We start from the raw sequence: 12655 nt of genomic DNA, 5'->3' as shown, positions 1-12655 counted from the left end.
AACTTTCCTCCAACATTATATTGCATGATTTATTTTGCATTGTGCTTCGATTCATTTTTGCATTTACATTTTGTGCTCGTTCTTAATATGGCGAAATAAAACAAATAAAAGAAAACGGAAAATTAATGTTTTGCGCATTGGTAGCATCAGTGCATCGATCTCGATAGCCAGGAAAAATAATTGCTACAATCACATTCCCCGTTTGAAGCAAAATGTCTGGACAGAGTCACTTTGTCCCCTTAATTATTCATCTCGTTATGTCCTCGACGAGTTGTATAACGAGTAATGAAATGGCAACGGCCTGTCAATAAATTAGCGATGCGTAACCGTTAAAACAGATTGTAAATTCAACGATTACAGTATTGTTTATCGAATGTATATCATTACGTATTGAGAATTAATTTTGACACATGTGTGACGAGGTACGGGAATTTGCATGAAACATCAGCGCTGCGTCAACAGTTCGCGGTGTTTAAAGTTTCAACTAGGATACCAATTCAAGGATTGAATTATTATTTATTAAATATGTTTCGTCCGCTCTGAATATGAATTCCAATACGTGTAATTAATGTTTCGCATATTTTATTTAAATGACGCACTGAAATTATTACATGCAACGTACGTTCTAATGCATTTCCCATGTTTTATTCTACCTATTTTAATGCAATTTGTACGTTTGGATGTGATTAATAATACAAAAAAAAAAAAAAAATACACATACATTTTGTATGCGTTATTCAATTCGTTACTGAACACGTAATGTAGAAAACGTGGATAACTTCATCTCTGTCTATATTAATACATTTAACATGTGAGCTTTATTGCAGTATTATAAATGTATTTTTTTATATAATTTTGAATTCTGTTGTTCTATATTAAATTATTTCTTGTATAGATTACAGTAAATTTATGTTTGAGAGTTTTCCAATAACTTGTTATATTCGATGGGTTAGAACTTCTATCAATCAATGCCAATAAAAGGAAAATAATTTTGTATGAACTATGAAGTACAATGCACTTAATTAATGGTTGTTTAAATATTGGAAATGCACAGATTTTGTTCATTAAATTCAAATGAGATACATACGACAAACTACTATTTTAAAACACATTATATTCCAAAAAGTTACACATTATAAAGGTGGATGAATATTCTAATCTATTGATAATGTTTTAATATTTCATGGTGATTTCTCGTGCTCTGTGTGGTATGATGAAGAAGAGGTTCGTGTTTAGCCATTTGCCCCTAGCATTTATTATATAGAGCGTATCATAACACGTGGGAATCACTCAGGAGTAGGGTGAGGATACTTAAATAACGAGGATAGTTTACGTAAGCATATGCCCTACATGGCCTTATTTACAAGCTATTAGTCATTCCGTGGCCAGTCCTCAGGCCTCATTCTAATTGCTCGGAATTTCATTTTCATTCGGCAGATAATTTGATAATTACAATTTATTCAAAAGAAGTAAGTACTATATTTCTAGACAGCTGTAAAATCAACAACTCTTTAAATATTAAAAATCTCTTAAGGCAGCACAACACTGTAAACAGAGATATTTTTATAAATTCTTTATGAAGTAACTATACGGTGGACGGTTTTTAAAAATTCAATACGTTTCACTGAATATATACAACAAATTTTACAGTGTTGTGCCCCATTAACCACTCGAGGGATGAATTTCGAACTTTTTATTTTGCTTTAATTGAAAGCAAAAAAATGTAGATTGATTTTAACCCTTTCAACCCCACTTTATTCTATGTGTGTTCCATTCGTCTCTCTTTTAGAAATCAATTACATTAAAGTAGGGTTGACTATACATGAAAGGCTGTAGCCAAATAAGAAGATTTTCATTTCTTCAACATTTAGTTTCATAATCTCTCATAATCTTCTTCTTAACACGTCTTTAAAAATTTCTTTAACTTGTATATAACATGTAACGTATAATTTCTGTAACATTTATTTTTGTATGTCTCAATTGCAATTTGGCCAAAGCCAATCAGAAATAATCACTGGAACACGTATAATTTATATGATATAACTCGCCATAGTCGAAAGGGTTAACGCACAAATATATCGTCTCGCTTTAACGATGATTTATACAAAAGTGTCAACATCCCTCGAAGGGTTAACGAGTTACCTCCGTTCACAAAAAGTAAATAAAAATAAAATAGCGATACGTCGAACAAGAAGTACCCCCTTTCTTCCCTCGGTATTCGCGCGGAATGTCTGAATTCCGTAATCCTAAACGTTACTCGCGAAAGTGTCTCGTTATGGAATGACGGTCTGGCCAGTCGTCGATCGATTTACGCACGGTCTCGAGAGGAATCTTCGCCGCTGCTGGCTCAATGCACCGTTCTGGGGACTCCAAGTTTGGGTGATATTTTTTGCACGCCATCTCCTCCAAAGCGCGCCTGGGTTTATAGTCAAACTGGCTACGATCGGGGCTTCCGGACGGCTAATCGGAAGCTTCGATGAAGCCTGGGAGATCGTTTTCCAGCCGTTCCTGTGTTGGTTTAGCCTTGCGCGCGGCTGTCGAGTCTTGCTGGAAGATCCAGGGTTTACCATTAAACAATTTTTCGAGTAAGCGGTTTAACGAAGGATTCGAAGGTACGCTGTCTTGGTAAACATTATTCGCTTTCGACGTGTTTCACGCGAGATAGGATCTTCTGCTTGCGTAAAGGGTTGCGCAGGATCCTTGCACGTACAGCGTTCACGGCTTTCTTCGTTCGTACAATTTTCTCGACGGCCTTTCCCGCGTTACCTATCGACTTCACGCCTCTTTATGCCACCGAGGACACGTTACGTTTCGTTGCGATTAGCGGTAGGAGTGTATTAAACGTTTCCCGTGTGTGAAAAAAGCGATAGCAGCGATCTTCCTCTCGAGACCGTGCCGTAAATCGATCGTTGACTGGCCAGAGCGTTTACGGCTTTGAGTCAGTGGTGTCTCTATGAGGGTGTGGAGGCACTGGGCGACACCAAAACTGTTTATATAATTTGTGTGCAAAGTTTTGTGCAGATATTTGTTACTTTTTCCGATGATATCTGTCTTTATTTATCGCGTACCACTGTTCTGTCAGCATTGAACGCCAGAAAAGAGAATTTTTCTAATGCGTAACGAAACTATTATTTTTCTTTTTGTATATCGTGTGGTCAAAGTGATATTTTGATTACGTCTGAGATTCAAATTTCATAGCTTTTGTTAAATGTTTTGTCGAGACACTTGTTTACTACTGTTGTTGCTACTGTTTGTATTCATAGCAGGCACGTATCGAGGTTCAAGAGTTTCTTGTTGCCGAGCATATTAAGTTTACTGACAGATTTTAATTTAAATTATCTTAGCCGCAACCTTTACCTTCCTTGAAACTGATTACTGTTTGTCTGAACGCGACTTCGAATTTCATAGGTAAAATAGCGTCGTCGGTCACTTTCCGAGAATCACCCTGTATAACCATCACCAACGAGTGTCTACAATCGCTAGTAAACGTGAATGCCTTAGAGACAAATTCCCATTTGAAGCAACTAACAAAGGTAAAGGCAGGGTGTCCAAGTCTAAGTGATACGGAGCTTTAACTCCAAAACTATCTTCCGAATGCAAAATTCCAAATATGGAAATTGCATGGTAAAATGGGGCTCATGTTTCAGCGAGAAGGAATTTTTGTTAACTTTGTTATTTAACGTGATATGATTGTTCCATTTGAAAAACGAAACTTGACCATCGTATCTCGTTAAATAACAAAGTTAACAAAAATTCCTTCTCGCTGAAACATGAGCCCCATTTTACCATGCAGTTTCCATATTTGAAATTTTGCATTCGGCCGATAGTTTTGGAGTTAGAGCGCCGTATCACTTAGACTGAGACACCCTGTAGAATCGCCAGTGACAGTAGCCAATCACCAATGCTTCCACGTTCACGTTAATACATATCATCACCGTGAATATAAATGCAACAAGTTCTTACCTCGACGACGGGATAGTCGAGGCGGACGAGCTTGGCTCCTTGTCCTTGATGGTGCGATTTCCGTATTTATTCTTCAGGTACCTCGCCCAGGAGCTGAGAGCAGCGCCGTCCTTCTCGGCGCCAGCTCTGTCGCGTTCAGGGCTCGGCTCTCGCGACTTGAGGGCGTGAGTGCTCCGACTCCTGGCCAATTCAGAGCCGGCTCCGTACTTGGCCGCCAGATAAGCGTTCGGCGACTGGGTCGTCGGCGAGGGTGGCTCCTCGTCAAGGTCGAGGTCATCGCCGCCGAAGTTGTGAGAGCTTCTGGACCGCGCCAGCCGCTGTCTTCTGTCCTTCAACGTGGCGTAACGCGACCTCGCCGACAGAGGCGATTCCGCCTCGGTTTCCGCGTCTCGTTCGCGTTCTCTTTCTCTTTCTCGCTCCCGTTCCCGTTCTCGTTCCCGTTCCCTGTCCCGCTCCCTCTCCCTGTCCCGTTCCCGTTCCCTGTCCCTTTCTCGCTCCCTTTCTCGCTCTCGTTCGCGTTCCCTTTCTCGTTCCCGGCTCGCTATCATCGCCGCCTGGCTTCTGCTCTTGTTGAGGAACCTGGAACAGTTCGGAACGAACATCGGCTAGTTCAGACGTTCTTGTTAATTGAGAAGCCTCTGCGTTACTTATGGAACAGCGTCGGGCAATGCCTGATCCGTGATTACGATTAGGGAACGATCCGTGATCGTGATCGGCGACGAGATCGACGCGATTCGGTGCTGTTGCACTCGAGAGGATAGGTTCGGATACTTGGAGAAAATGCGTGGAGCTCGGAAATTGGTTTTTGAGAAGGACGTAGGTTGAAAAGATGCGAAATGTTTCATCTGGAGGTAGAGATCTGTTTGAATTTTATTGGATGCCATGTTTTAACTTCTACCTTTTTGTTTCAGGTTCACTGTTCTGTATTGGGAGACACAACCATTTTTCACTATTTTTACTTACAAGTCACTCCCACAAATATTTGTAACCATTGTAACTATTCAAGGAAGTCTAAATCAAACGATAAGTTTCATGTTTCGAAATGGACGTTTCATTAGAAATATGTGCATGAATAAACTGTACACGTTTATATAGATATATACAATGAAATATTTATTTGGAAATTTGAACCTGTCATTTAATTTAGAATTTCTTGAATATACATAGAGGGTACGAATACTTACAAGACTGACTGTTTATATTCTACACAAATAATTCTTGATCTCTAATTATTGGTTTTAGAAAGTTTAGAAAGAACACACGATAAAGTTTTATTGTCTTGAATGAATAATCATAGTGTCATTCAGTTATCAGTCCCATCGCTAATCGTGATTAATGATACGCGTATTAGTAACGAATGTTCACGGATTACTCGTTTATGGTTGCAGATGTAGTCAACGATTTATGGACCAACGTGACGATAGCGAGTGATCGTTACAAAAGTAATCACAAAGCAATTACTGCCCAACTCTGCTCGGCGATTATTCGGGGGGAAGGAAACTCGCGGGCCATCGGGGGTGAGAGTGATTATCGACCGTGTAGGAGGGATTGGTTCTTCACAAAATGTGGGTGAAACAGTTTTCCAATAACATGCGACCGGTTGTTTCTGCTCCAATTGTTGTGGCCAGGGGAAACATTGGAACTCTCGGTTACTCGTGTTATCTTTCACGATGAACGACCGAAGCTCCGAAGTTCCAGCTCCACGCTCCTTTCATATCTAATGCCTTGCAATTCAATTCATATAATGCCTATTCCAATAAAAGAAATTTCTAACAAAAAAATTTTAGTTATATGAAACATATGAATCTATTGTAATGTTGATATGAATCTTCTAAATTTCTAGAATTTAACACAATATTAAAGGAAAAAGATACAATTATTTTATAAATAATAAACTGATTTCTAAGACTATCTCTGTATATAGTGAAGCGTAACAATAATCGATATGATGCTTCTACACAGGCAGTTATTTAGAAGAAAACCAGTGTTCGATCAGTTTCTTGACCCACCGCGTGTAAATCCGCGGCGTGTCTGATACCGCGTCGGATCTTTTTTCGATGGCCTTGATAAACTGCGTAAGAGTCGAGGGAAATCGGTGGGCCATGCTGCCGCTGAAAGCAATTTCGTTACCGGAGGAACCCTGGTCCTCGTTGCTTTTAATTATTGGATTTTTTTCGGCTCGTTTATCAAATCGTTTTCGCGCGGCAAACGGGCGCGATAAAGCTCGCCCTCGCCTAGGCCGCGGCGATCAAACGAACGATTCCCGCTCGTTTCCGTAATAACGTTCGCGTAACGTTTATCGAGTGCGCGTAACGACGAGTTTCCAATATCTTTTTAATCGGACGTTCGGTCGACGGACTGGAGAAGCGATTTAAAGTGCGTTCGTCATCGATTCGCTGGAACCAGCCAAATAAAAATTTAAGGTTCTGTTGCGGTCAATTATTTTCTGTATCTTTTTTTCTCGTTTAATTCGCAACGAATAATAATTCGATCGACGAATCGATCAGTAAGCGAACAGAAATCCATTCCGAGGGCTTAACGTAACCGGAGCAGTGATATCGGAGGCAATGCCTCGTTCGAGCGAATTTTCGAAGATGACGATCGTTCTACATTCGAGACCAATGACTCAGGCTTTGGATCATGTAACACCTCACTCGTTTAGCCGATGGCGTAGCATGTGGGTCATAACGGAACTGCAAATAGTTCCAAGCTACCGAGGATAGACTTGAAATATGTCGGTCTTGAAGTGCTAATGCAGGCTGAGGCGTTTAGGACAGGCGACCTGAATAACTCATTTACTTTTGGCGATAGGGGTAAATGCGCGAACAGTTGTTAGGTTTGGAGGAGGATATAATTTGGTACGGAAGTCTTCCTTGAAAGTGGCGATGCAACGCTCGATTCCTTTTTCAACCTACTTGGAAAAGGAGGAGGTTACTCAATTCGATATGTATATTTTATTTTTTTCAAATAGTGTTGGCACTTTTATAATAGGACTCGACAGGATGATGAATTCTTACAGCCACCGTTATGCAACTTTTATAACGGACCTCTTACGATAAAACATTTAATTGAAGAATGCCAGGTCGAATAGAGTTTAAACTTTTACATAGTATGCAGATAATCCTTAACAACAAAATATTAATGAAATATAATGAAATATAACACGTTCAATAAATTATAATTAAATTGTAATCATCGACGTGGTCACTAATAATCTCATAGTTAACGGGACATTGAATAAAGTAATTGTAAAAAAAAGAAAAATGAATTCTGAGGATAAAAGAGTTGTCTAGCATGAAGGTAATAGAAGATTACAATCCCTGAATGGCTTTGTTGTATCCAAATTTCGTTGCTTCCAATCGTGATCTAATAAACAGTATCCTAGTGCTCCTACAGACGTCGTACAAATGAGACAACATTCTCGAAAGAAAGACATTTAAAGTCACTCAAGCTCGATCAAGGTCAACCGCGGTCAACCAGGGTCAGTTGAGTTCAAATAACAATACTTTAGCACCCGAGCGTCTCATCTGAGTCTCTCTAAAAGTAAATGAGTTATTCAAGAGACCTCTCCAAAGTGCCTCTGTACCAGCTATAAACACGAACGACACGAAAAGTTTCCGTATTCGACGTAAAACGTTAGGATCGTATATAATCAGCGTATTTTAAGTTCCCAACGTAAAAATTCCACAGACGTAAAACTCGAACCAATTCAGAAATTCCAAAGTCAGCGATATTTAAAAGTATTCGCGCGAGAACAATTCGACGCTTCGAGTCGTCTAAGGGGCAGTGGCCTTCGTCGAAAACTCTCCGCCGTTTGCTTTGAAGTTCGAAACGATCGCGTTTAATTGACTTTCAGCGCTGAAACGTATTGGAATAACATCCGCGTTTCCAGTCAAGCAGCGTACAGACCGATATAGCCCGACTGACCATCCGAGCTGCAGCAGATATTTAAAGTAACAAACGAGTTATATTTAAACCTTTTACCGCACGCCCCGTGGCTTCCCGTATGATGCACAATGCGGTCGCGTTAGTTCCGTCTGCAATATTTTCCGTGCAATTCTCCCGTTGATGGCTGCGAAACACCACGTGAAACCCGTGATCGAGGAGCGGCGCGTCGTTCGAGGTAATTAGGTATTGATAATAGCATTTTTCTTGTTGTCGATGTGGATATACAAGGGGATTAACTGCGAGTAGGCAATTGTTCATGGGGATGACTTTACGGATTGACCCTTTGCTGTCCTACGTCGAGTCAGACTCGACAGAACTGAAATCTGAAGATCTGTAGTGCAAAGAGTCGAAGTAAGAAGAGAATGAAGAGTTGCTTTGTGTCTGAGTTGCTATATTAATTGCTAGTGATGCTTGAGGGAAGTTGGATTTCATTTAATTGTACTTTTATTAAAGATACGTGCTTTATTTAAGTGTTTCCTGTGGAATTTAATTTTCTTTAAAATCGAAAGAGGTAATACTGCAAGAGGAAAATATCGTTATTCGAGGATCCATGGAACTAAAAATTTTGTCAGATTTTGAAATAGAAATGTAAAATATTGCTACGAAGTTTCATGGAAATCCATTCAGTCGTTTGGGAAGAATGCAGCTACGTTTTTTAAAATTGCGAACAGTATGATCGTTTTGACACAAGTCAGAAAAGACGTCAGCCACAAATTTCGTCACTTTTCAATTTCATCTTTTATTTCATCTTGATTAGATCTGTATAATCATCCTCGAAAATTTTGCCCACCTTTAGTTAAGAATCTTGTATATGTTTGTATGTGCCCTTATGTGTGCGTTACAAAGACGTTTAACAATAACAGTGATGATAATTAGACAAGCGCAACGATAAACAGCGATAACCGCAATCCAAATCGAATCGACTCTGCGAAGCATGGTGAGCGTGTAGTCTTGCTATGAAAATTAAACGAAGATCGATTGCTTCAATCTATATTCCAAGCAATTCAAATAACGACACTTCAATTGCATCCATGGAAATGTCCTCATGTCTACGGAAACAAAAAGTGTTCAGTTTTTTCTTTTGTAGTAAATCTACTTCCAATGAAATATTTATAGATTTTATATAGACTTGAAGATGTTTCGGCACACACAGCTGAAACGTCGTTTATTTAATTGTTTGCGATACGGATTTTAATCTCCATTTATTTCCACACGAGCAAGCTTTTTGTTAAATTTTGTAATTAATTGTTACTCGGCGTAAACCTTGACTAATATGCGAATGTATCTATCGGCTGTCATCGAATCCGTTTAAGCCACCGATTTCCAAAAAATGTTCAAAATTGTTCGCTCGACCTGTGATACCTTGATCGTAGACTGACCCCTGCTCCAAACGCATGGATCGATTTTTACCTTCTTCTCGGATTAACATATTCGCTGTGAATTCACGTGGCGTGAGCGTGCGTGCATCTTGAGGTGGTGCAACAGAGGTTGAGGAGGTTGCGGGTTTGTCTTAAATTTAAAAGAAAGCTGAACGCCTTCCGTGGAACACCCAACGAACAACGAAACGGACGGACTTCACGTGATCGATTCTGACGAACGTTCAATCTGTCAGTGCAATAAATAAAGATGCATTTTTTGTTTTGCTGTTTCTTTTTTTTTTTTATCTTTACGTTTTGCGTATTCCACTACGGTAAAACGATCAATCGAGGGAATCAACGTACAAACAAACATGTGACAACGATACTTTAACAATAATTGGGAAGAAAAAAAATATGATTGAAAAATAAAGAAGAAAAACAATGTTCATTGACTTGTGAGACATTTAAGTAGAGACGAATCACGTATACGAAAGTGAAAATTACAAATGGGGGAACGACATTTTTTCTATTTAGATAAACTTTTCTGGTTTTTCGTTATTGCTTGTGTAAACTGAGGACAAGTTGAGAGGGAAATAAATAATACGAGTTATCACAAAGAAATGCAGTTTATTTACCACACCAACAAACTGACGCAAGCCTATTCACTAGGAAAAAGAGTACAAAAACTTAATGATATGAAACGTGACGTGGGCGGGAACTGCGTGTCACGCGTTAAGCCACGTTCCCACGTGAGCGATAGGCTGCGCAGGACTTGGTGCGCGGTGCTTTTTAACGCGTAGACTGTCCAATTAATTTCATAGAATGTTTTATGCTAGGAGTATTTCTTTTCTGTCCACAGGACACTATTCAAGCACTTTTCTATCTGAATTTTAGACGTTATTCGTACTTATTTATTTTTTGTAAATGATCGAAACGTAGCATGCAAAGTGTTTTGTAAACTGTAAATGCAGTCTTCGATAACTAACATTCTTCTTGTAAATGTTTTAACCGTTTTATAGATTGTTAATAGAAGGTGTAATGTATGTTGAAAGAAATTGCATGGCACACTATACCAATCAAAAATGTAAATGCCATTTTGTAAATTATTATCGTTACTATCGTTGAGTTCAGTATGCAAATTAGACAAATAGTTAAACCATGCATTTAAGTGTATAAACTAATAATCTGACAGTCTATGCGTGAGAAAGCAACCCTTTTCGAGCGATTTGTGATACGTGACACGCGGTTCGCGCCACCGATTCAATGGGAACGAATTGAAGAAGCCTCGTTTCAGCGTGGATTCAAGCTGCTTTTGGGAGGACAGTTGTTTCTCACTACACTTACTGAGCGTTAGCCGACATTTCTCTCTCATAACTACAAAAGCTACTTATTTGAGCAATGCGGAGGGGGGACACGTGTTCGCGGGAATCAACGTAGGAACAACAAAGATTTACGCTTACGATCGTAACGTACGATTATCACAATTAATAAAAATGCAAGTTCCACCATACAATATTATAATCTGCGCGAATTAGCATTGTCTATACGGTGTTACTCTCTGTTTTCATTAGAACCGCTCGATGCGCGACGATCGATGCTTCTGCGGTTGTCGTCGATTGAAAGACTCGTCGGGGAAGGAGAGATTCCGGGGGCAGCAGTTTCGTGAAGTAAAAAAAATAAACGACGAGACGAAAGTTGACGGTCAAGGACCAGGTATGGGCATAATTTATGCTAATAAATCTTAAAACGACCGACTAATTTTTATTCCAAGTTAAACTCGAGTTTCAGTCGAGCATTTATTATATTGGTAATTTTTTATATATTTTATGCCCACTTTCTATTAGAGTTTTCTATGCAGTTTTCTTCACGTTGTTTGAATAATACAGCCCTATTCGTTATAGATATTTATGTGAATAGTTTATGTGTTCTAATTCATAATATTGTTTCTCCGAACAGTTGAGTCTTTAAACCTATTTCCCCCAGAAACAGTAAAAATGGATGTTCAATATGTTCTACACCGGTAAAAAATATCCACTATTGTACAATTAACAAAAAAGAGATCAAGTAATGCAAACAAAGTAGGAGCAAAACGAGAGAAAACATTTTCAAAAAAATGTCGAGTATGTTGTACTTACGAACGGTAGGTATGGAAACTTTCGTCAGCGATTAGAATTAAAACGTATTAGGTATGTAGTTAAAAACTATGTTAAAACTCAAAAGTATACAAACTATTTACAATATATACAAAAGAGCAGTGATCACATGGAGCTAAATTTGAATGGATGCTCCTACCTATAATTTGAATGATGTAAAATACAATTCATGAAAATATAGATGAAATAAAGATAAAATTCAAAAATAGTGACATAGGTAAAAGTAGAAATTATTTTGGAATGAAATGCGTATTCTTCCACGTATTCCAAAGCTCAATGACCCATGATTAGTAAATACTATACGGATAATGGTATGCAAAAAACAAAAGAGGAGAATGAGATGTTTAATTGTTAAACGAATTTTCTTCCAAACTCTCCGTAAAAACCCACACGATTCTTTCGAAACCTATTCCTCTCTGTCAATTTTTATTTATACCCCGTTCGCTAAATTCCTGCGCGCGCCGCAACCAATACTAACCACCGAACACGTTTTGTACTTTAGACGTACTTCGATTACAAAATGCTTCGATTGTGCCCATTCCTGCCAAGGACCGGGAAATTCGATAAATTCCGGTTCGCTCACGGACCGCCGATCGACTCCTCGAATTCACGCGCTGCTTTTCCGTCGCTTTAAAACAAACGTTCCGCGAGCCAGCATTCTTTCCCGGGTCCCGATAAACTCGAACGAAAACACGTCGAAGAAACGAGCGATGGGGCGATGGGGGAGGGACAGGAGTAGAAGGTTAGAGATAAAAATAACGAACTCTGGTAAAAAGGAAACTGCTGCGTCGGATCTCGGCATCGAAAGCCAGTCTCGTCTGTTTCCGTGATAGTCCGCAGTCATTCGCGACCCAACACGAACAAAAAACAACGAGGAACGAATAAAAAAAGAAATGCACTATCGGCCGTTAATTTCAATACCGCATCGGACCTGCAATTTTTCTGAAGAAAGACGTACTATTGCAAGGGTGTGTCTGCGCTCGTTCGTATCGAATCAGCTTGTAGTTGTAAGTACTCGGTATTCACAACTTGGGAGATAACGAGGTATACAACAGAACAAGATGTGATCCCTACAGAATCCCTTGTGAGATTACATCGTGGGATGCAGTGGAGAGGAATGAATCACGAATAAAAATCATCTGTGTGATGTACTGCGAGAGATGTTGGTGGTTTGGTAGCAAAATTGGTAACTTGAAGGGGTACTTTAACACTAGGTTCATTCCTTGTCAGATT

General features: G+C 39.3%; 1 protein-coding gene across 8 annotated transcripts in view; it reads right to left on the bottom strand.

Annotated features, from left to right (window-relative positions):
- The window catches only part of LOC128878018 (RING finger protein nhl-1), an 88778-nt gene that overhangs the window by 5649 nt on the left and 70474 nt on the right, over positions 1-12655 (bottom strand). For 6 of the 8 annotated variants that reach the window (XM_054125785.1, XM_054125783.1, XM_054125788.1 and 3 more), the window contains one exon: positions 4092-4542. In XM_054125785.1, coding sequence (XP_053981760.1) covers positions 4237-4542 — 306 coding nt within the window. In that variant the 3' untranslated portion in view covers positions 4092-4236. Of the gene's footprint in view, positions 1-3963; positions 4543-12655 lie in introns of those variants that run through there. The other 2 variants (XM_054125789.1, XM_054125790.1) reach the window with 1 other exon arrangement.

The sequence above is a fragment of the Hylaeus volcanicus genome, chromosome 6, assembly GCF_026283585.1.
Source record: "Hylaeus volcanicus isolate JK05 chromosome 6, UHH_iyHylVolc1.0_haploid, whole genome shotgun sequence".
NCBI lineage: Eukaryota > Metazoa > Arthropoda > Insecta > Hymenoptera > Colletidae > Hylaeus > Hylaeus volcanicus.
The sequence above is the reverse complement of the archived record's forward strand: the minus strand, read 5'-3'. Positions and strand labels throughout refer to the sequence as shown.